This window comes from Myodes glareolus, chromosome 22 (assembly GCF_982192425.1).
Source record: "Myodes glareolus chromosome 22, mMyoGla1.1, whole genome shotgun sequence".
NCBI classification, from domain to species: Eukaryota; Metazoa; Chordata; class Mammalia; order Rodentia; family Cricetidae; genus Myodes; species Myodes glareolus.
Window position 1 is genome coordinate 53135038 of NC_142047.1, and position 25202 is coordinate 53160239.

The 25202-nt window shown below is 38.9% G+C and overlaps 2 protein-coding genes and 1 pseudogene across 3 annotated transcripts; all 3 read right to left on the reverse strand.

Moving 5' to 3' along the window:
* Positions 1–178: 178 nt before the first annotated feature.
* On the reverse strand, positions 179–25202 carry LOC125410596 (uncharacterized). Its single transcript, XM_087900319.1, has 5 exons — positions 25190–25202; positions 23691–23908; positions 5558–5647; positions 453–579; positions 179–372 (listed from the first exon to the last, which is right to left on the reverse strand). The coding sequence occupies exons 1-5, from the start codon at positions 25200–25202 to the stop codon at positions 308–310; spliced, it is 513 nt and encodes a 170-aa protein (XP_087756445.1). The 3' UTR covers positions 179–307.
* Positions 8730–10015, reverse strand: LOC125410598 (uncharacterized). The gene has a single exon (XM_087900582.1). It carries the CDS (start codon positions 9870–9872, stop codon positions 9240–9242), a length of 633 nt encoding a protein of 210 aa, XP_087756708.1. The 5' UTR covers positions 9873–10015; the 3' UTR covers positions 8730–9239.
* LOC146890202 (zinc finger protein 431-like) lies at positions 10676–17792 on the reverse strand (annotated as a pseudogene). Its single transcript, XR_015736026.1, has 2 exons — positions 11138–17792; positions 10676–10740 (listed from the first exon to the last, which is right to left on the reverse strand). The product of XR_015736026.1 is annotated as a zinc finger protein 431-like (transcript).

The following is a 25202-nucleotide window of genomic DNA, read 5'->3' on the forward strand; positions in this document are numbered from 1 at the left end:
CAGCATATAAACCTTTTGTAATATGAGTGGTATGAAATTAATGAATTGACGGTTCTAAAGCATAGCTCTCATGGAGCTATGATACAAATGGTGATATATGCTAAGGCATTCTTTCCTTGTCTTCTTTCTTAAAAGAATACCTTGCAAATATAATTCATCTATTTGAAACTAAGGTACATGGTTTTGTGAGAATTTAATAATAATTCACATAAAATTGTACTTATTTACAATGTTGCTTTGGCTTAAAACATCCAGGACACATTACAATTTCTTCAGAGGCTTATTTGTATCAATTTGCACATGACAATTACCTTCTACGTCTTTGAGAACTTTGACAATGTTCTTCAATATTATGGTTGTCCCAACTGTATCCTAAAATATAGTAGAAAATGTATGAAATATTATTGTAAATTGGATAAAATTTAAATTACATGAAGGAAATTCAATATTACCTATGATTGTGAGATTCCTGTAGGTCTCCAGCATCACATCTTTATAGAGATTCTTCTGGGAAGGATCCAGCAAAGTCCACTCTTCCCAAGTGAAGTCAACATGCACATCATCATAGGTCACTGCATTCTGAAATGAAACATACATGTGTACAACAGAAAGCATGATTCTGACAACATTGTAAATGTTTACTTCTTTGGCAATATAGTCATAATTCTAGTACCCCCTACACTTATTCCATTATATAGACATTATAATGTAATCACCAAGTCTCCTTGAAAGGAAACTGAGTAGGAGGTTCACCTGTCATTTCGGGACCCTGTGAATGGGGATATCACTTTGCAAGAAAAATGTCTAATAAAACATAGACACTTGTATCATAGAAACACAGATCAACAGTACAGACTACACAAAACAGAAATTGTATAAACAGTTTCTTAAGTACTAAGAGAAAAATAATATGGACAGGCTGGCTATATTGAATTACACCTTCAAATGGGGATATCTGCCTCAGAGTTGAATGCCAATCTAGTCTATGAAGACAGTTCCAGGACAGCCAGAGGTAGATATTAAGATCCTGTCTCCGTGCAAAATCATTCAAACAACCAAAAAATAGAAAGAACTCAGAGATTCTTACTGGGTGTATTATACATAGTCTTGCATTTATCTTCCAGAACCCTTAAGTGTCCCCACTTTAAAACAGAACATCAGTAAGATTTTCCTAAAAGGCACTGCATGTTTAAACAGTTACAAGTAGACAGATGAAAACACTGGCCATTTAGATGTTGATCACAAATACTCAACACAGGATAGAATGATCTCTCATTAGTAAAGAGCTTTTGTTAGTCTTGCATATAGGTTGGTTCAATTACTAGTATTTACTTCAGGGATCACAACCATCCATTCTTCAAGTTCAGATTTTTGGGGGGAATCATGTTTTGATCACTGTGAGGACCAGGTACCCATGTTGTGCATTTCCATGTATACAGGTAAAATACTCATGAACATTAAAAAATTCAAGACAAACACAAAAGACAGGTAGAAGGTGATGTACATGCAACCCAGTGAATCAGAAGGTTCAGGCAGAATTAATGTAATGAATACATGCCATCCTGGGAAACAGAAAGAGCGCCTCTACAAAATTTTAAAATTCAAGATAAGGGTGAAGCTCAGTACTACAGCATATGCTTGACATGGAACAAAAAGCTACATTCCAGGCACATCATACAATGACATAAAAACAAAAGCCAGAAATTGTGCTTACTTTTAATCCAAGCACTTGGGATACAGAGTCAAGGGGATCTCCGAGTTTGAGTATACTCTGAAGCCAGCCTGGTGTACAGAGCTACTTTCAGGACAGTAAGAACAACACAGAAAAATCTTATTTTTACAATCAGATAATTAACAGAAACGTAGCAAACTGGCTTAGCATTGAATAGCAATTGTTTCCCCTGTATCGTATGTGATTTAGAGATAGAGTTTATAATGTTAGTGAAGCCATGATAGCACAATAAGGAACCTGAATGATTTGTTTCAATTACAGCAGAGTAGACACAAAAGAACAGAAAATGGGCTGAGAAATTCCTATCACATACCTAACGAGGAAAGTCATCCAGAAATGTTTCTCCTAATAAAGGTTTCACAGGCAATTGAAAGAAAGGTCACCAAGAGATACATGTTTAAATAAATCATCATCTGGACTTTACATTAATCAACTGCATTCTGAACAAGGTCACTATAGGCTAATGGTCATGCATGAAAAAAATGCAATTAGTCACTTCAATGACCCTTATCATCTGCAACAACACTTACAATGTTCAGATGTGCAACCTCTCTTCAGATCCATGACAATCTCTTGACAGTGACAAGAGATTCAGAAAACAAGTTATATCTTCCCAACATACAATTTCACATAACACCATTCATATTATGAGAGACAAATGGAGATATAGTGAGGGAATACTGCCCCAAAGAAACACTAAAGCACAGCAGGAAAAAATAAATCCTGTAGTTCTGGCTCAGATATATATGGCTTCAGTTTCAGAGGATGCCCCTCTCCCTGCAACTTCTCTCTTTGGTTTTTCTTACCCCCTATATGCCAGTCCATATATAGTTCTCCATGGAATATGTCTCATGGTTTAGGTTTCTCAATGTCTTGTGGCCTCAAAATGCAACTCAGGCTATTATAGAATATTATTTTAGGATGTGATACATTTGTGATTGCTTTGGAGCATTTTTTAAATGATTAAAGATGTCTCGTATTCTTTATTGGTGCAAGTGTTTAACTCTGTGAAGCTGTAAAAATTTGTCTAATAAAGAGCCAAACAGCCAATAGCTTGGCAGGAAAGGACAAGTGGGTAGGCAGAGGGAAAAACTGGCAGAATAAACTTGGGCGGAAAAAAGTTAGAAGTAATGAGTAGACATCAAGGGCCAGTAAGCCATGGAATAAGAAGTAAAGAAAGGTATACTAAATAGACAAAGATAAAAACCCAGAAGTAAAAGGGAAATAGGATTATTTAAGAAAAGCTGGAAAGAAACAAGCCAAGGTAAGGTCATACATCCATAAGTAACAAGACTATGTGTCATTTATTTGGCATGCCGTATGCCCCCCAAAAGAATGAAGTGAAAAAGAGCTAGCAATTGTGGTTACATTAAAGGACATTTCTAAGCATAAAATAAACAGAATGTCCTTCCCTTTTGGGCCATACAAAAGGTGTGGCAAAGGTACGCATTGGGCTAATGGAAGTAGAACCACAATGGACAGTTAGGGTAATCATTTCCCACTGGGAAATGCCTTGAGGGGTTCTTGCAGGTTCCCATGCCAAATTTGATTCAGTCTTTTCCTGACATAATCGAGAAAACTATTTCCTGTAGTAATGAAGGAACCTAATACCTATTAGAAGAAATCATACTGCTCTGGATGATGGAAAATCTATAGAAGAGAGAACAAAAAATACAGGAAAATTCCAGCACTTGGGGCAGACGCAGGTGGATCTCTATGAGTTCAAGGACAGCCTCATCTACAGAGTGAGTTTCAGGATAAAGAAACACAGAGAAACCCTGTCTCAAAAATCCAAAAATTAAAAATAAAAGTAGAGTTTAAAATAAAGTCATATAAAGATGGAAAACACCCAGAGAATCTGGATACTGTATGTTATTATGTTCTCTTTGAATTGTTTGAATGCTGAGGAAGGAGCAACAACTGCTGAAATATATTTGTTAATAAATGTTGCTGAATTAATCCAAGATAGGTATTTTGAAAATACCTTGACTTCAAAGTTGAAGTCAAAATGTATGTTACTTTTCCACAGGAAATGAAAGGCTGTGGATTCATTCCAGGTTAAGAAAACTCAGGTTTGATCAAGGAAGACCCCTGGGAAATCTCCAATAGGAGCAGATGGCCCAGACGTCTGAGTTCTACATCCAGAACAGATTCAAGACTGCTGGCTGAGATGATCAAGCCTCACAGGATACTCCAGTTATGACTTGATCATAATTCTAAATTTTCTTTAGGTCTCCATAAGATTATCAGTGCCCCAATCATCAGAAGGAGCTATAAAAACTATGCCCACATTCCCAAAAATAACTATGGATATTTTCTGTTATTTAGAATGTTGCTTACAAATTGTTATAGATAATGGTCAAGAGAAAAGCTAAACAAGGAATATTAGATTCAGAGTTCTTGTCTGAAAAAAAATGGGGGGGAAGTGCTGTGGAACAATGATCTTTTATCCCGTCTCTTGTATTATTTTTAATAAAATGCTGATTGGTCAGTAGTAAGGCAGCAAGTATGAGTGGGGTGACCAGGCAGGAGAATTCTGGGAGGAGGAAAGAGTCGATCAGCAGTAGTGACCCAGGCGCAAAGGAAGCAAGATAGCAAGATGTGACTGCTTTGCCAAAAAGGTACCAAGCCACAAGGCTAACACAGACAAGAATTATGAACTAATATACATTATAAGAGTTACTAAGTAGCCTGAGATACTAGGCCAATCAGTTTAATTAATGTAGACTGTTGTGTGATTTCTTTGGGACCAAACAACTGTGGGACTTGGCGGGACAGAAAATCTCAATCAACATGTAAAGCAAATATTTTGGCAAACTTCTATAAATGAACAAAGACCAAAGTTAAAAATACAAATAAAAGACATTGTCATTGAAGGACTCCTAAACACAGGTGTAGATGTAACAATAATTGCAAACAAGATCATGGCATCTGAATTGGCCTGATCAGGAGATAAACGTTCAGCTTTTATGGATTGAAACATTATATCAGGTAAAACAGAGCATCAGATAGGTTGAATGTACAGGGCCAGAGGTCAGAGAAGAAAATTAAAGCCATATGTGGCTAACATAGCAATGAATTCGTGGGGATGCTATTTGTTACATACAGCAATGAACTACTCAGATTAACATTTCCCCAATCTTATACATAAACCACAAACAAACACATTTCTAGAAAAAATATTAGAAGGTATTATAAAGAACAATCACTGACCATCTAGGTTGCTTCTTACCTTTGATAGGCACCAACAGTCCTACCTTTAAAATGGTTGACAGATAAACTTGTATGGGTTAAGAAATGACCTTTTACAAGAGAGAAACTGCTAGTTTTAGAACAGCTGATACAGGAGCAGCTAGATGCTTCAGAATATTTAAGAATCAACCAGTCCTTGGAATTCTCTTATATTTATTAAAAAGGAACCTGGAAAATGGGGAATGGTAACAGGTTGAAGGTGATTTGGAAAATAGGCTCTCTGTTTGGAATTCCTTTGCCTTCTTTATCATCCAAAGATTAGCTTCTTACAGGTACTGCTTTTTAAAAATGCTTCACTATACTGTTTAAGTAATAGCTTTTTTAAAAAAAATATTTATTTATTTATTTATTTGTTATGTATACAATATTCTGTCTGTGTGTATGCCTGCAGGCCAGAAGAGGGCACCAGACCCCATTACAGATGGTTGTGAGTCACCATGTGGTTGCTGGGAATTGAACTCAGGACCTTTGGAAGAGCAGGCAGTGCTCTTAACCTGAGCTATCTCTATAGCCCTTCACTATACTTTTTACAAGAAAAAGATAGAAAAATTTACCTTCACAGTGACTACTTACAATAATTCCCAAACTGTTAAGAGATGACAGTGGAAGGTTCTCCCACAGGAACTGTGAAGTAGCCTCACCCTGTGCCAATATTTTGTACATCTGACATTGGAAATGAAATGTAGCTGATTTTAGAAAGAACATCCACTTGAAGAAACAAACAAACAAACAAAAAAACTTTGACTTGTTCAGGATTACAAATTGCTCCTAAAAAGTCCAAAGAAGAGAGTCTAATAGTTATTTAGGACTATAGAAAATTAGATCCCAAAAGATGCAAATTATCAGAGACTGATTGCTGACTCTCAATTACTTTCAAAGATTGCTAGGAGACATTTCCTATCTATTGGAAAATGTCTACTCCAGCCATTGGGGTAAAAATGAAGAACTGAGTAATTTGCTCAAATCCTTGGAAAGTGACAAGGATTTAAATCATTCAAAAGATTTATCAGCTGAAGCTGAGAGATAATTGAATTTGGTTGAAATTACAGGATGCATCATTTGGATCCATAGGATTCAAAGCTTGATTGTATTTTTGTTATTTCACCCAAGCATTCTCCTACAGGACTATTAATGCAGAGGGAAAATAATATCTTAGAATGGATCTCTTTACCACATAGACAAAGTAAAATACTAAAAACATATGTGGAAAAAGTGTCAGGAGAACATTCTAAAAGGAAAGTTGAGACTTTTTCGAGGAACAGGAATAGACCCAGCAGACATTGTACTACCTTTTACTAATAATGAAATTATGGGAAGAAAATAAATCTTGGCAAAGAACCTGCACTAATTTTTTGGGAGAGATTAACAATAAATACAACAAAACAAGAGAATTCAATTTATAAACAGAACTAACAAGATACTTCATCACACCGTATTGGCAACACCAACATGTGGTGCCCCCACATTCTATACTGATGCAAATAAATGAGGCAAAGCAGGTTACGAATCAGTAAATTTAAGTAACGTGTCTTATGATTCTGTCCAAAAGTCAGAATTATATGCTGTTCTCATGGTATTAATGGATTTCATGGAATCTCTCAACAGAGTTATTGTTTTGCAATATTCAGAGTGTTTTGCATATAGAAACTGAATTCATAGTAATGGTGCATAATTAAATTTATTATGTATTCAGTTATTTATTATTATTCAGTTATCATTTATTCAGTACACACACACACACACACACACACACACACACAAAAACCCCTCACATTTGATCCCATACAAGTTTGTCAGATCCTCTAGCAGAAGGTAAGGTCAAAACTGATAAGGTATTGATAGGAAGTATGCCCAAGACTTCAGTTTCTTTAAAAATATAGCAGGGTGGTGATGGGGCACGCCTTTAATCCAGGCACTTGGGGAGCAGAGGCAGGCAGATCTCTGTGAGTTCAAGGCCAGACTGGTCTACAAGAGGTAATTCTAGAACAGGCTCCAAAAGCTATAGAGAAACCCTGTCTCAAAAAACCAAAAAAAAAAAAAAAAAAACCCAACCAAACAAACAAACCCAAAACATTTGAAAGAAAGATTTTCCAATCACTTTGGCACAAGCCAAGGTAATTATTAATTAGGAAATGTCCTCCTTGTTCTTTGTACAACCAAATTCCACTACTGGCAGGAAGTATCTCAGATGGTACTCAAAGCATGAATGGTACTCTTGCAAATGGATGCCTTTCATATGGTAGAATTTGGAAAAACATATACACCACACCATTGATACCTATTCAGAATTTCAATGTGCAACTGCCTTGAGTTCTGAAAAAGCTGATTCTGAAAACACACAATTATTAGAGGTTATGGACATCATGGGAATACCTGTACAAATTCAGACCGACAGGGCTCCAGCATGTGTCTTTAGTACGATGAAACACTTTTGTTTATTAACCTATAAAGCATATTACAGGTATACCACACAATCCTACAGGGTAGACAGCTATATAAAGATCAAATTTAACTCTAAACGACATGCTAAATGAACAAAATGGGGTTGTAAAGATCCTAGAAATAGATTCTTAAATCACAACCACAGAAAAGGAACTAATAAAAATCCATAAAATTTTATAACTGAATCAGTTATTTCATGTAATTGAAGTATAAAATCTAAAAGGGTAACATTGTCATTTAAATTCATAGTACAAGTATTACAGTTCTGAAGGGAAAGATTGTTGGAAATCAAGCTATACATACAGCAATGAAAGGAAGTTATCCTGGATATCTACAGTTGTGGGAGAAAAGCATTATTGGGAAGTCAAACTATACCTGAAGCTGTAGAGGAAAGGTAGGTACCCTAACTGTCAGAAGTCTGGGTATACATACAGCTGTGAAGAGAAGGTATGCACATACTTAAAGCTGTGAGGGGATAGGAATACTAACTATAGGGAAGTCAGGCTAAGCCTGAACCTGTGTTCTGGTGGGGAATGGTCCTCTGAAGGATGTTGCCATTCTGCTTCACTCCAAGAGAAATTCATTACAGCTGAACTCCCCTCTACGCTCCTAAGAGACCTTCCCAGAAAAGACATCCATTGCTGTTCTACTTTGCTCTCCTAAGGGGGTTTCCCAGCAGAGATTCTGCTTTGCTCTGGTGAAAGGTCTTCAACCAAAATGCATTCAAGAGATGTATTTTGAAGGGAGGAATCCAGAAGAGGGGCTGACTTGCAGAGCAAAAAGGGCAATTGTCACCAGAACCAGCACAGGGCTTATAAGGGTCTTATTAGGTGCATAGTTTGTTCAGGGAGAAGATTTTCAGGGTGGGACTTGGTCTGATTTCAATCCCTAACGTTTTTCAAGCTCAAAGATTGGTTGGATTTTGTGCTCAGGGACTGGTTAGTTTTCCTGCTCAGAGACTGGTTGGTTTTGTGCTTACTTGGTCAGAAGCAGAGTGTGTTTCTTTGGCTCTGGTTACAGAAACAAAGGGCATATCTTTCACTGGCTCTGGTTTCAGGACCAGGATGTGCTTCTTTGGCTGGCCCATTTATCCAGCACATAGGGCTTTATAAATTAGTAAACTTATTTTTTCCATGAATTTGCAAGGGCAAACTATAGAAACAGACATCATAAAGCTTGAACAAAGGGCTGGAGAGATGGCTCAGTGGTTAAGAGCATTGCCTGCTCTTCCAAAGATCCTGAGTTCAATTCCCAGCAACCACATGGTGGCTCACAACCATCTGTAATGAGATCTGGTGCCCTCATCTGGCCTGCAGGCATACATGAAGACAGAAATTATATACATAATTTTAAAAAAAGCTTGAACAGATTGTTGATATATCAATTTTTGACTACAGAATACTCTTCTATTGAATACATGTGTGTTAAATAAATATCTAACCAATATTTTATAAGCCCCCAGTATTGTTTACACGTACTCAAAGAATCTTTTATTATATAAAGGCTTTAACAGATTGATTGCATATAAAAAGTTTTATAGCTGTACAGTCTAAAATTTTAACAAACAGTATATTTTTAGGGTTTCTCTGCAGTATTACTTTTTCTCACAATTTCAAAGATTTTACCACAGGTTTTTACCACACTGATTATATTCATAAGGTTTCACTCTAGTATGTGGTCTTGTATGCATTTGAAGATGACCTTGTTGTGTAAAGGCTTTGCCACTGATTACATTTATAGCATTTCTCTCCAGTACGTATTCTTTAATGCATTTGAAGAGCATTGTGATAAACAAAACCTTTACCATGCTGATTTATACGTTCTCTCCAGCATGTCTTCTTTCATGCCTTTTAAGATATGTATCACATGAAAAGGCTTTACTATATTGACTACATTTGTGTGGTTTCTCTCTAGAATGTGTTCTTCTATGTGTTCGGAGATGACTATGGTCTGAAAAGGCTTTACCACATTGGTTATATTCATAGGGTTTCTCTCCCGTATGTGTTCTTTCATGTATTTGAAGATAACAGTGATTAGCAAAGACTTTATCACATTGATTACATTTAAATGGTTTCTCTCCAGTATGTTTTCTTTTATGTATATTAAAACTAACATGTTGTGCAAAGGCTTTACCACATTCATTACATTCATAGGATTTCTCTCCAGTATGTGTTCTTTCATGCCTTAGAAGACCAGAGTGTCGCTCAAAGGCTTTCCCACACTGATTACATTTATACAGTTTCTCACAAACATGTGTTCTTTCATGCATTTGAAGATTACTGTCGAATGCAAAGGTTTTAACAGATTGAGGATATATAAAAGGTTTCGTCCCAGTATGACTTTTTTCATGCCTGAAAGGATGAATGGCACATTTAAGACCTTCACCACATACAACACACTGTTTAATACTTATATCTCTATAAATAAATTTTACAATTTGGTCCATTATGAAGAGGAATCACATCTTAAAGTTTTATCACTGTGTTTACACTCATGTTGTTCCCCTTCATTACAGGTTATTTTGCATTTTTGAAGATTGCTGTGATGGTAAGATACTTTGTTACATACTTAACATTTGCAGAATCTTTTTTTTATATGAGATTTTACACATATTTGAAGAGAGCTGGAAAAACTCAGACCTTTACCTCTCTTATTGTACTTATAAATTTTTATAAATGAGTCATAATATATTTTTCATTGAACTAGGACAAATAGAAATACTTACACAGTCCTAGTACTCATAGGGCTTTTCTGCAGGATGAATTTCTTAATATATTAACAATGAAGTTGGAAAAACAATTACTTGTACACTTGAAACAAATTCAACAAGTATACTTAATGTGGGCACTGCTGTGTATCTTCTAATTTTTCCGAGAAGAAAATATGTTATGTGTATCTATAATATCCCTATGTTCTTATGGCTTGTAGTTAGAGTGATAAATGATCTACCTAGTAAAAGAAAAAATAACAATAGGTTTCCATATTGAATTAATATAGTTTGACTTTCAGTTTCTCAAAGAGATGTGATATAGAAATTAAGGTTTCTCCACACCAACTGTTCCTTGTCTCTTGACTCTAACTGCCCCTCTCACTAAAATTAGCACAGTCACAACTAACATATGAGTAACATTAGTTTAATCATCAATGCACTTGAAACTGTGCTGATTTACACTGTTGCTTTTGTTTACAACTTCCAGGACATATTACAATTTCTTCAGTGGCACATTTGTATGAGCTTGCACATGATAATTACCTTCCATGTCTTTGAGAACTGTGACAATGTTCCTCAATATTATGATCTTCCCAACTGTACCCTAAAATATAGTACCAGAAAATGTATGATGTATTACTAAAAATTGTACAAAATTTAAATTATTATCTTCAGTAAAAACACGCCTCATTTCTTCACCGCATTCTTCCTTCTCAATCAAATTGCAGAAGAGCATCAAAAACCAAGGAACATGCCGGGTGGTGGTGGCACACACCTTTAATCCCAGCACTTGGGAGGCAGGGGCAGGTGGATCTCTGTGAGTTCGAGGCCAGCCTGGTCTACAAGAGCTAGTTCCAGGACAGGCACCAAAAACTACAGAGAAACCCTGTCTCAAAAATCAAAAATAAAATAAAATAAAATAAATAAATAAATAAAAAAATAAAAAAAACAAGGAACAGCTATCCCCTTATTTTAAAAGGTGAAAAAAAACCCAGCCTTACCTATGGCAATGAGGTTCCTGTAGGTCTCCAGCATCACATTTTTGTAAAGATTCTTCTCAAAAGGATCCAGTAAAGTTCACTCTTCCCAAGTGAAGTCAACATGCACATCATCATAGGTCACTGCATGCTATAGTATCCCATATATGTGTACAACAAAAAGCATGATACTGACAACTTTGTAAATGTATACTTCTTTAATAGTATTGTCATATAATTCTGGTTCTCTCCACACTTATTCCATGTTATATACAGTACAAGGTAATTACCAAATCACTTTGGAAGAAAACTGAATAGAAACTTCACACCTGTCATTTCTGTATCCTGTGAATGGGATATTGCCTTAATAGAGAAATGTCTATTAAAAACTTTGAGGCCATTCAAAAGAATGAAGAACAAAAGAGCTAAGATCAAGAGCAATAAGCAGCATTTTGGCATATCAACATGTGGTTTGAATTTTATGGCTCCTTTACCAGTTTCTGACTTACAGCAAGCCCTTGAGCAACAGGTACATTTTTTAAAAAGTTAAGTAAAAAATACCTCTAGCAGCACAACTACTAGCATTCTAAATCCAGGAAGGTGGAAAGCAGTTTCTGGTCCTATACCTCTGATCAGACAACAAGTTTTGGTCTTGGCTTTTACAATTTGAAAAGTGGATAAAACCAACAACCAAAGCCACAAGTGGAAGACACAGTGTAGGTTAGCAGTTTAAAAATTTGCTTACATGGTCAAAAAAGGCTAAATGACACGCAGTAAGAAGTTCAGATGGGAAAAAAAATCCTGTAAACAGATTCCTGTATGTTTTATAATGCAAGTAGACTTAAGAAAGAAAAAGAAAATGGGTATAGGCAGTCATGAAACAAATTGATTAAAAATAACAAAGTCAGGTCTTTAAAGAGACAGTAAAAGTAATATAAAAGAAAAAAGTCATGTAAAGTTGGGAAATACACAGGGAGTTTGGATCCTATATAGTACTATGTGGATTTCCAATATTTTGAATGGCGATGCGCACACAGCTGCTGACATACATGGGATTGTAAACAGCACTGTTAGGACCATCTTAACTCTAAAATGGAAATCAAAAAATATTTTTGTAAGTGGAAATCAAAAAGTGATTTGGATAAGAGTTTCTGCTTCTTTTCCCACAGGAAAAGAGGCCATGAAGTTCAGTAATGAGATAGATCAGTTTTGATCAGAGAAGACCTCGTGAAACTTGGCAGGTGATATCTATCAACAAAGATTATAGCTGAACTCAGCACTTGATGATTTTTTAAATTTTCTCTCTGAGAGAACCTAAAGATGCCTTCACCTAAAATGAAGCAGTTTGGAAAACATAACACACACATTCCCAATAGGAGTCTGGGAGGCTTTCGTTTATGTGGTAGATTATAGCAGAATATATGGAAGTGACTGCTGCTTAACTTTGATTTTAACAACACAAATTCCATACATTAACCATATCAATCGCTGAAGCAGCAATAAGCCAAGCATAAAGATAACAACTGGAAAACACAGGTATGTCAAGAAGAGGAAACTAAAACTGTCTCTTGCAGAAAGTTCCCAAGCCAGCAAAAACTCAAGGAACTCAAACATAATATAGTAAAATTTCTGAAAAAAAAATTGAAGTTCCATTGTTTCCCAGAGAAACAACAATAAATTTAGATGACAAGTAATAAAATCAATGACATAGATGGCACAACTGACTAAACAAGACAAAAAGACCTATTTACAAATATGTATCATAATCATCAAAACAGGGGCAACAGGAGTCTAATCAATATTAATCACAAGAAATCACTGGCCAACTCTCATCCTGTGCACTCAGGTTCTGGTTTTTTTTTTGGCTATAATAGAAAATGCAATGGTTAAGGAGGGCTGTTCCAACAAAAGTGAAGACATTCTCTTGAAGTCATCTAATGTTTTAACTTTGTAGAAAAGTTTTGATTACTAAAAGGATTTAATTCTCTTATAATAAAGATAAAGGTATGTTTTATGATCCCTTGAGCATCCTAAAATTATCTTATAACTGATAATTGCCTGTAAGTCTAAGTCAGAGTCAGGAAATGAAAACTTTTCCAAGGCAAATGGAAGATAACAGATTTTTATGGAAACAGTATATGATCTGTATTATTCACCTAAAGCAACATGTTTTGCTGATTGCTTTAGGAATCAGAAGAACTTCTGAAAAAAAGTCTATCCCAACATTTTGTCTATGCTTGTTGTAAGACAGAATGTGTTCCACATGTATACAGGTGTCACACAAGAAAAGAAAGTGTCAGATTCCCTGGATCTGGGGTAGCAGGTGGTTATGAGCCTTCCAACTTGGGTTTTGGGATATGAACTCAGGTCATCCCCAAGAAGAATACATACTGTGCCACCTGCCCAGCTGTGTGGAATGCTTTATCCAATCAAATAAGTCTTTCACAGATTAACAATAACAATAAAACCTAAATAAACAGAGGTAAATAAAGAATCCAAGGGAACATGAAGAATCAATATTAAGATTTTATGTACAGTAACTTAGCAGCATGAACTGAATACAATTCAAAGAAATTTCCAGACAATTTGTAACAGGATACTTTATTCCAAAACTACCTGCAAAATGGAAACACTCAGAATGTTCAATAGGATTATGAAAAAAAAATACATATTGACACAATGTGACTTCTATACTTATCACAAAGCTACAATATTCAAGAATATGCTCAATATTTGTGAAAGAATAAAGAAAGAGCTAAAAAACAAAAGCAGAAAAGTATAGTTGACTTTTAATCAAAAGACCAAAGGAAATTCAGTCAGGAAAAGTGTGGTCTTGACCAATGTTACTAAATTTACTCTAATTCATTTTATATATTTATTTAATTTTAGTTTTTCAAGATAGGGTTTTTCTGTGTATCCCTGACTATCCTAGAACAAGATCTTACAGAGATATACACCTGTCTCTGCCTCCCAAATGCACCACCATTACGCGGCCAACCTTCCTATAATTCTATGTACACAGAAATGAACAAACTTCACAGTTCCCATAAAATTAACTCAAAGTGATCCTTAAACTGTTATGTTTCTGACTGTCCACCTACTGATATTTCTTCCAAACAGAGAGACCCCGATCTAGAATATTATTTAAAGATGTGTTACATTTGTTTGCGCACACCCTTAATCCCAGCACTCAGGAGGCAGAAAGAAGCTGATATTTTTAAGTTCGAGGCCAGCCTGGTCTACAGAGTGAATTCCAGGACAAGCTCCAAAACTACAAAGAAACCCTGTATCAAGAAAAAGAGAGAGAGAGAGAGAGAGAGAGAGAGAGAGAGAGAGAATATGATACCTTGATACAATGAAGTATTGCTCAGTTATTAAAACAAGGACATATTAAAACTTGGATGGAACTAGAAAAAAATCATCCTGAGTGAAGTAACCAAGACCAAGAAGACAAACATGGTATGAACTCACTTCCAAGTGGGTATTAGCTGTAAAGTAAAGGATATTCTTGCTACAATCTACAGATACAGAGAAGCTAATTAACAAAGAGGACTCAAGGGTGAACACAGCACATGGATCTCCCTGGAAATAAGAAATAGAATAGATTTTCTGGATAGACTGGGAGTAGGTACAGATGGCAGCAGGAGAGAGCAGGTGAGGGGAAGGATGGAGGGAGAGCATGGGGAGAGACTACTGGAACTGGGGGACATTTGGGAGTCAACATGAAAACAGTGCAGTCTCTGCGGGGATGAGAAACCTGAAGAGCTTTGGAAAACCAGGCATAGCTTTCAGTGTTGGGACTGGAGCGCCAACCCAGCCACAAAACCTTTGACCTACAATTAGTCCCACTTGCAAGACGTTGGATTACTGGTGGCTCAGAACTTGGCGGGAGTAAACAACCAATGTCTGCTGTACCTTTAGGCCCATTCCATGTGAGAGAGCCCATGCCAAACACTGCTTGGATGTCTAAGAACTTGAAGTCCAATAGCCCAGAGATTTGGGTTAGAACTAAACAAGACAAGAAAACAAAACAGTCAGCGAAATGATTCCTAATGATATTCTGCTATACTCATAGAACAGTACCTAGCCCAAATGTATTCAGATAAACTTAATCCAGAAACTGATGGGAGCAGATGCAGAGATCAAGAGTTAAACATTAGGAGTTCAGGAAACCCTGCAGATAAGGGGGAGGAAGTATTGTAGCAACCAGAGGGATTGAGGACACCAGGAGAACAGAGTCCACAGAACTGAATAATCAGGTGTCATAGGTGCTCACACAAATTGAAGCAGCAATCATGGATCCTGTAAGGGTCTGCGCTAAGTCCTTTGCATATCTGCAATGGTTACATTACATATAATATATAATGATTACGCACCTCAGTGTTTTTGAAGGACTTCTAAAAGGGTGTGTGTGTGTGGACTGACTGACTCATTTACATGATCTTGAGCTGCCTTATCCAGCCTTGCTATCATGGTTTGAGGCTAGTGTTATTGTACCTTGTAACACCATTGCATGGGATGGTTTTATGTGTCTTCTTGATACCAAGCTAGAAACATCAGAAGAGGAGGGAGCCTCAGCTGATGAAATGCCTCCATGAGATCAATCAGTGAGGCATTTTCTCAATTACTCATCAATGGAGGGTGATCCAGCCCATTGAGAGTGGTGCCATCCTTGTGCTGGTGGTCCTGGGTTCTATAAGGGAAGCTGAGCAAGTCATTTGGAGTAAGCCAATGGGCAGCACTCCTCCAGGGCATCTGCATCAGCTCCTGTCTCCAGGATTCTGCCCTGGTTGAGTTTCTGTCCTGAGTTCCTTTAATAGTGAACATCAATCTCAAAGCACAATCCAAATAAACCCTTTCCCCTCCATCTTGGTTTTTGGGTTATAGTGTTTCATCACAACAATAAAATCCCTAACCAAGACACCATGTTTCCTTGATATCTATGGGAGACCTCCTCTTTTCTGAAGGGAAATGGAAGAAAAGGGGGGTTGGGAAAAAGGTGGAGGACTGAGAAAAGTGCAGTGAGGAGACATTGCAGTTGGGATGAGAGAGGAACAAATAAGGCACACATGAGAGGGTTGTGGACAAGTGAGGGAAGACTGGACCCATGAAAGACTAAAAGTGTACAGGGCAAATGTCAAATCCTGTGATTTCAGACAAGGAGGCTTCATTTTTAAAGGGCACAGATAGCTCTATGCCTGCAACTTCTGATAAATCTTGTCCTTCACTACTTCCAATCCCTATATGTATCTCTCCATGGCAGATGTCTCATAGCTTGGTATCTCAACACCCTGTGGTCTCAAATTCAAACCACCTTCATCTTCACCACCTTTTTAAAAAAAATTATTTATTAACTATGTAATGGATACAGCATTCTGTTTGCATGTGTCCCTGCAGGCCAGAAGAGGGCACCAGATCTTATTACAGATGGTTGAGAGCCACCACGTGGTTGCTGGGAATTGAACTCAGGACCTCTGGAAGAACAGTCAGCACTCTTAACCTCTGAACCATCTCTCCAGCCCCAACAGGATGATTCTTAAAAAGTGAAATTAAATGGGAATCAGGATAATGGTTATCAAAAATGAACAGGTTTATGTGGCTGATACCCCTAGTTCACAGTCCCTCCTTGTGGGAGATTAGGATAGAAACTCAAGCTAATAACTGAAGGCAACACATGGGAAACATGGGTTCCTGGCTTTCTCTCTTGCTTAGTCACTGTCTCAGCCTCAGCTTTCCCTCTAATCCAGCCCAGATCCACATGTTTAGAGATACTGACAACTCAGTGGAAGAGCCTTCCCGCATCAATCAAAATCAACACAATCTCTCTCAGACACAGTAACCAGATGTTCTGATTGAACACAACCTCAACTAATGTTCTCTCAGATGAATCTAGGCAATGTCATGTTGACAACTGAAGCTAAATGGGAAAAACTGATGATAATATACAAAAAGGTTTGATTTTAAGATCCAAAGTCCATGTATTAATCATACCAATCACTTAAGTAGCAAACACTCAAACGCGAAGATAGCCACAACTGGAAAACACAATGCCAGGAAATGGGAAGAGGCAAACCTCTAAGATCAAAAAGAGAAAACTAAAACTGTCTCTCTACAAAAAGTTCCCAAATGAATAAAATCTCAAGGAAATCATAACAAGAAATTTCATGAATACAAAATTGATGAAGCTCCATCATTTTCCAGAAAGTCAATATAAATAGATTACAATTAATGAAATCAACAGCATAAATGGCATCACTGACAAAACAAGACACACAGACAGACCTACAAATATATATCATGGTCCCTTCAACAGGAACTCTAAGAGTCTAATCAAAATCAAAGTCTGGGAAACTACAGCTACCTTCACCCCCTGTGTACTCAGTTCCCTCCTTTGCCAATCACAGAAAATTGGTTGGACAAGGAGGTTTGCCCACCAAAATTGGAGAGATTTCCCCTGAAGCCTTCTGATGTTTTAATTTTATAGACAATAGATTTGACTACTAGAAGGATCTCATTTTCTTAAGATAAAGAAAAGGATGTCTGTTAGGACCACTTGGACACCATGTTGTCTTCTAGGATAGACGATTGCCTGTAAGCCTGCATTAGTGAGGAAATGAAAACCTTTAAAAACAAAATGCAAGGTAACAGACTTTTAAATAACCAGTACGCACCTAAAGCAACTGGCTTTGGTCTAATTGCTTAGTAAGTCACAAGAAATTTGAAAACAATTTTATTACAATTTTTGCATATGTTAGTGTATGAGAGAGAATTTCTTCTATATGTATACAGGCAATATACAAAAAGAGAGGGTGTCAGATCAACTGGCTCTCAAATAGTAGATAGCTATGAGTCTCCCAACATGAGTGTTGGTATCTGAACTCAGATCATCCAAAAACCTAAGTAAAAAAAAGAAATAATGCTTGGGGGCATGATGCATCAATATAATATGAGATCTATAATAAATTTGAACCATAAAGCGAGCAGAATCCAATGACAACAACAAACGATTTATAATAGGAAAGCTGATAATAAAGCTACATTCTGAAAGGAACTTCTAAAGGTGCCACACACAATCCCTGACTTCAAGTTCTATTATAGAGCTACAGTAATGAAAGCAGCTTGGTACTGACTGGCATAAAAACAGAAACATGGACCAATGGAATTGAATCGAAGACCCTAATAGTAATCCATGCAGCCATGAACACCTGATTTTTGACAATGAAGCTAAAATTATACAATAGAAAAAAAAAAACACCTTCAACATATGGTATTGACATAACTGGATATCTATCTATAAACAGAAGAATGTAAATAGATCCATATTTATCACCATGTACAAAACTCAAATCCAATGAATCAAAGGTCTCAACATAAATCCAGCCATGAACCCCAGAGAAGAGAAAGTGGGAATTAGCCTTGAATGCATGGCCACAGGAAACCACTTCCTAAATATCACAGCAGTAGCACAGATACTTAGAGCAGGGGACCTCCTGAAAGAGAGGAGCTTCTGTAGGGTGAAGGACACAGTCAATAAGACAAAACAGCAGCCTACAGAACCAGAAAAGATCTCCACCAACCCCACATTGGACAAAGGACTGATATCCAAAATGTATAAAGAACCCAAGAAACCAGACATCAAGATACCAAATAATCCAATTTGAAAAGGGGGTACAAATCTAAACAGAGAATTTTCAACAGAAGAATCTCAAATGGCTGAAAGACATTTAAAGAACTGCTCAACAACCTTAGTCATCAGGAAAATGCAAATTGAAATGAAACTGAGATGCCATCTTATAGCAGCAAAGCACCAATGATAGCTTCTGCTGAAGACATTGTGGAATAAGGGAACACTCCTCCATTGCTTGTGGGAGTACAAACTTGTACAGCCAATTTGGAAATCAGTGTGGTGGTTTATCAGAAAATTGGGAATCGACCTACCTCAACCTAGCAATACCACTCTTGAGCATATACCTAGCGGATGCATATGGATACCACGAGGGCATTTGATCAACTGTGTTCATAGCAGCATTATTTGTAATAGTCGGAATCTGGAAACAACCTAGATGCCCCTCAACTGAAGAATGGATAAAGAAAATATAGTACATTTACACAATGGAACAGTACCCAGCAGTAAAAAACAATGACATCTTGAAATTTACAGACAAATGGATGGAACTAGGAAAAAACCATCCTGGCCCAGCAGTGGTGGTGCACGCCTTTAATCCCAGCACTTGGCTTGAGGCCAACGTGGTCTACAAAACCAAGTTCTAGGACAGGCTCCAAAGCTACAGAGAAACCCTGTGTCGGAGAAAAACAAACAAACAAAAAAAGAAAAAATTTAAAAAAAGAAAGAAAAAAGAAAAGAAAAAAACCATCCTGAATGAGGTAACCCAGACAAAAACGGTATGTACTCATTCATAAGTGGATATCAGATATAAATCAAAGGATAACCAGCCTATGGACCACAACCACAAAGAAAACAGAGAGGGGAAGCAGACAAGATCTCCTAAAAAAATTGGCAGCATGGGAGGTGGGGGAGAAAATAGGGAGAGGGAGCAGCAGGGAGGAGAACAGGAGGGTAAAGGAGAGAGAGGAAAAGGAAGGAAGGAGATATCTTGAAAGAGGGAACTACTGTGGGGTGAGAGAAAGACCAGGTACTAGGGAAACTCCCAGGAGACAAGGGTGACCCCAGCTAAGAATCTAAGCAATCATGGAGAGGATACCTAAACTAAACTGCTAAACTACTCCCCGTGTAATCAGACTGATGAGTACCTTAACTGTCATCATAGTTAATGGATGGGAACCCTCATCCAGTGGCTAATGGGAGCAGATGCAAAGATCCACAGCTAAGCACTAGGCCAAACTCCTGGAGTCCAGTCATAGAGAGGGAGGAGCAATGTTATAGGCAGGGTGGTCAAGACCATGAGGAGGACACCCACAGGAGCAGCTAACTCGAGCTGGTGGGAGCTCAATGGCCCCAGATGGGATACCTGGGGAGCCAGCATGGGACCACATTGGGCCCTATGAATGGAGGTGACAGTTGTATGGCATGGGCAGCTTGTGGACCACTGGCATGAGCTCTTGTCCGTGCTGAGGAGTGGATGTGAAGGGGAGAAGGTGCAAGGAGTGGGAGTATGCTGAGGGGGAAACTGGAATTGGAATGTAAAATAAGACTGTTTGACAGAAAGAAAGAAGGGAAGGAGGGAAAGAAGTAGGGAGAGAGGAGGAAGGACAGAAAGAATAAATTCTAGAAAAAATAAAGAAATGGCAAGCAGAACATTTGTGGAGCATCTAAAATTGATTACCTGACTCCACACTGCTAATATCAACTACTGTCAAAGCAGGGAAGCTCTCTCTCCTTCCTGCCATTCCCTTTCTGTGCTGTGCCTGCATCGGCCTCAGAGTTGATCAGTGAACTCAGTTCCTGCACACGTCCTTCTTCATCTGTAACTCCCCAGGAAAAGTCAGAGAGGTTGGAGGACACCATTCCCTGGTCTCGTACCTTACTCACTGATCAGCCAAGGCCCAGCCTGGAAGGAGTTGCAGGACTGTCTTCCCAGCACTGGGCAGCAGAGGCAGAATTAGGTGTTCAAAGCAATTTTCAGCTTCGTAGCTCAGGGCAAGACTGGGCTACAAGAAATATTGCTCTAAGCAAAAATAAATAAATAAACAGGTTCGAGAAAAGGGGAATGAAATTCTTACTGATAAGGAAACACTGGAGAACAGAAAGAAATAGACAAAACAACACTAATGCACATAAAGAAAATGTTAAAAATGATACCAGTAAGTGACTTCTAAAATGATAAAAATAGAATCAAAAACATAGCTATACTGACTTTGAGAAAGAGTAGGCCCTTCCCTAGTAAAGAAAAAGCCATTAATAACTGACTGATTCATCTTGCCTATGTGCACATGTTAGCTGCTGAAATCTGTAACACGACACAGAGAGTTACAGACATGCCAGTTTCTCAAACCTCTAAGCTGACTTAAATGTGTGGGGCAGGACTGAGCAGTTTGTACAGAGTTCCCTCATAGCAAATCCAATATTCATCGCCTCAAGTAACTTTCTCCAAAGGTGTAGTCACCCATGTGGCCAGTCTTTAGTCACATGAAATGAGTTACATGCTGGGCAATTACAGACTTTCTCCTCCAGTCACACCCAGGGCCTTTTCCATAATGGAGACTCCAGCAGCTACTGCCTGCCCTGCAGTGTACACAAAGTATTCCTCCTATTCTGGTCTGAAGGTTCCATGTGGAAATCCTTCTCCTGTTATTGCAATGGACAGTCAATGCCGACTCCATGACTCAAATGGATAATTTTAAAATTTTGAGGTGGTGCAATCATTTAATTTAAGGATTTTGGAGATGTAATATGGAGGACAACAAAGTCATTGCCCTGGAGAACAACAGTCTGAAATCAAGGCCACCTGAGTCAACAGCAGAGAATGTGTCTCAGAAACAGTTTTCTAAAAGGCTGCAAGTGCAGCTGCTCTAGAATTACTATGTCTTCCCAGGGAGAAACCACTCCACACAATTAAGAGATTAATAGAGAAAAATGTCTTTAATGAGAGCCTGCATCTATCTCTGTCTAATGCTCAAAGAGGAGCCTGAATCATAGACAGATTTTCCATTCCACATACACTGTCATCCCTAAGTTTCTTTTAGGGTCATGTGCCAGGTTACACTCTGAACAATTTAAATAGGGCCAGGAGACAGCAAGTGTGGACACTTAGGCAGATGGGAGAAGGACACCAGTGACCTGATGCAGCAGTGACAGGGTCCTGAGAGGAAAGTGCCAGGGAAGGCGGACGACAGGAAAAGGAGAAGGTGAAAAAGGTAAAAGCTGTGGTGGGGAGGCCTTACACAAGCTGTGTCTCCTGCCAAGTAGGCTTCTTAAGAAGAACAGCATCTTGTCTACTACTTACGGGGGAGGGGTGGTGGAAAGAAATGGGGAGCTTCTATGAAGTCAGCAGAAGCTGCCCTATATCAGGACGAATTCAGGAGGAGGCTAATTCAGCAGTGTTCCACAAGAAGAAAACAGAGTATGACAAGAATGCTACTGATGAAGCCGAAACTGGCCTTGGGACTGATAACCAAAGCTCTCAGTGGTGAGAAGAGTGGGGTTCTCAGGATCTGAAGGAACCCTTCACAAAGGCCCAGGTCCCAAACCATTACCAGCTATACATTTTGGGTTTTAGAAGAGTTCTGGTTTTTTCTCAATACATCAAAGCCTTAGGTAAAGTAAAGCTCCCAATATCTAGGCACCAGGCAGTCAGTCCCTCATTCAAGAATGTTCCTTCTAGGGCTGGAGAGATGGCTCAGTGGTTAAGAGCATTGCCTGCTCTTCCAAAGGTCCTGAGTTCAATTCCCAGCAACCACATGGTGGCTCACAACCATCTATAATGAGGTCTAGTGCCCTCTTCTGGCCTGCAGGCATACATGTAAAAGAATATTGTATACATAATAAATAAACAAATATTAAAAATAAAAAAAAAAGAATGTTCCTTCTACTGGCTGGAGAAGTGGCTCAGTGGTCCTGAGTTCAGTTCCCAGCACTCACATGGTGGCTCACAACCATCTGTAATGAGATCTGATGCCCTCTGCTGGCATACAGAAATACATGCAGGCAGAACATTGTACATGTAATAAATAAATCTTAAAGAAAAAAAGAGAAGAATGTTCCTTTTCCCTTCCTGAGGGCTAAAGGAAAGCCTTGCTTGATAGGCCAGTCCTTAACACAACACTGTCTTACTCTTCAAATTGTTGTCCCCTGCTGTGATGTTTCACCCATCTGAACTGTGCTTTTCTCAATGACAAAATTAGAACTTCAAGGCACACCAGGCCACAGGTCAGCTGTGACCCTGTGGTGCTGCCTTAAGCAGCTTGTTAGAATCCTCTTTGAGATGGAAATGGGCCTAGAGGCTGGTTGTCAGTCAGGGGTGTCTCCTCTGTAATGGTTTAGAGCCAAAAGTCCAGATCATCCTGTTAAAACAGTGTGCTCCTCTCTCCCAGGCCCTGTTAGCATATACTTATGTGTGAGGTGTTTTAGAAGCAGCCCTCCCTCAGCTAAATTCTACTTTGAGACTAACTACCTAGTCAGCATTATTAAGTCCTTAATGGCACCAAATCCTACTCTTAGGACATCACAACAAAGTAGTGGAATGTTACCCAACACACGAGATGCCTTTTACAACCTTCACACAATTACCTGTAAATGAACCGAACACTTAAAACTTAAATGCAAAGTGCTGAAGGTCTAGAACATACTAGGGAAACCAGGCCTCTCCGAGTTAGGCAACCCGCCTTCCATGGCTGCACGAGAAGCCCATTGTTGTTGACTCCAAACACGGTCCCACACACAGCTCCCTGCTCCCGTCGCTCTGCATAGGTGCAGTCCAAAGAGCACAGTTATTGACAGGACTGTGCCTGGGTCCAGGGAGCAGCAGGGACCGCATGGGAGCTCACAGGACACGGAATGTGACTGCAGATTACCACCCGGCCCTGAGGACCCGCCACGAGGGATCCTGGATCTCTGCATTTGATCTTCGCGATCTGGGGACAGCAGTCCCTCGCTCACCATGTCGTGGCTTCCCGGCTCGCCCATGCTCCTCTCCCAGCTCCCTGCAGCAGCACTGGCAGCACAACACGCGAAAACTACCCCAGGTCCTCCTGCAGACCTCAGCGAACACCGCCGCTCCCGGAAGGGCTCCACACGACTTCTGACTGGAAGTTCGGCCTGGGCGCTCTGATTGGTTGGTGAGGCTTGAGTGACATGAGTCCCGCCCTTCGGGTTATCTAGTGCTTAAAGGCATAGCTCCATAGATTCCTCAGGCTACCTTCCTCCCAGGACTCAGACCTCAGACCACACCAGGCCGGCAGAGATTTGCATTTCAATAACTATTGCCCTTGGCTCCGATTGCGGACTCTGCAAACTCCCTGCACTCCACAGGCACGCCCCCTTCTTCCTCCCTCCTTAGGTGTGAACAGCTTTCACAGCCCTTTCTTCAAGGTACAGTGGAGGGATTCCCTGTCCCACAGGTGGAAGGGTGCCAGTATATTAGCAATTCTAAAGAGAAATTTAGGACACGAAAGATCTTTGTTCTGTGGCTTTACTAAGAGGTCAGGTGAACTGAAGGGACTTTTTATGTGAAACAGATATCCAGAAGAGATGAACAAGAATCAGATAAGAAAAAAAAAAGATCTGTCTCCCACCACAGAGCTGGATGATGGCTCCATTGCTTTCAAAGTTTTCTTCCGGAATTCAGGACAAACTCTTGATAAATGAATAATAATAAAAAGTGTAGACTTCGGGTAAATTGAATATTTAGAAAATAATGAAGTTAGGAATATTGTCTTTAGGAGTACTAGCCTGCACTTCGAGTGTTAGCCAGCTCATCTTCATCAATGGGCAGGTGAAAGAAAAACACAATTCAGGTTCTCTACATGAGTAAGAATGCTAAAAATCAATCTCTCCATGCATTAGAAAGTGGATTTATTAGAATGTCTCACAAGCTGTGGTCCCGCTTGTCCAACAATGGCGTCTACCAAGGGGAAGTGAAGACTCCAGTAGTTCCTCTGACCATGAGGCTGGATGTCTCAGCTGATCTTCAGTATGCACCAAAGTTCCAAAAAGTAGGCTCTAATGCTAGTAAATGGATGAACTTGGTACCCAGAGCTAGGGCAAGCAGACAAAGAGAGCTTCCTTCTTCAGTACCATTTATATATGTAGGCTGCTATCAGAAGGTGTGATCCAGATTAAATGTGGATTTTATTCTTTGTTTGATCTTTGTGTGTGTGTGTGTGTGTGTGTGTTTGACACAAGGTTTATCTTTGTAGACCTGAAACTCACTCTGAAGTCCAGACTGCTCTCAAACTTAGAAAATTCAACTGCCTCTGCCTCTTGAGTGCTGGGGGAAAAGTGTGCACTGCCACCAAGGTGCTTAAAGTGGATTTCATCAATTCAAGTGATCCAGATTAAAAATGGACCTTGTATTTCAAAATCTTTAAGAAAACTCCCTTACAGGTGTACCCAATGCTTAGTGTTTCAGTTATTCCAGAGTTAGTCAGTCAGATTACCAAGAATAGCCAT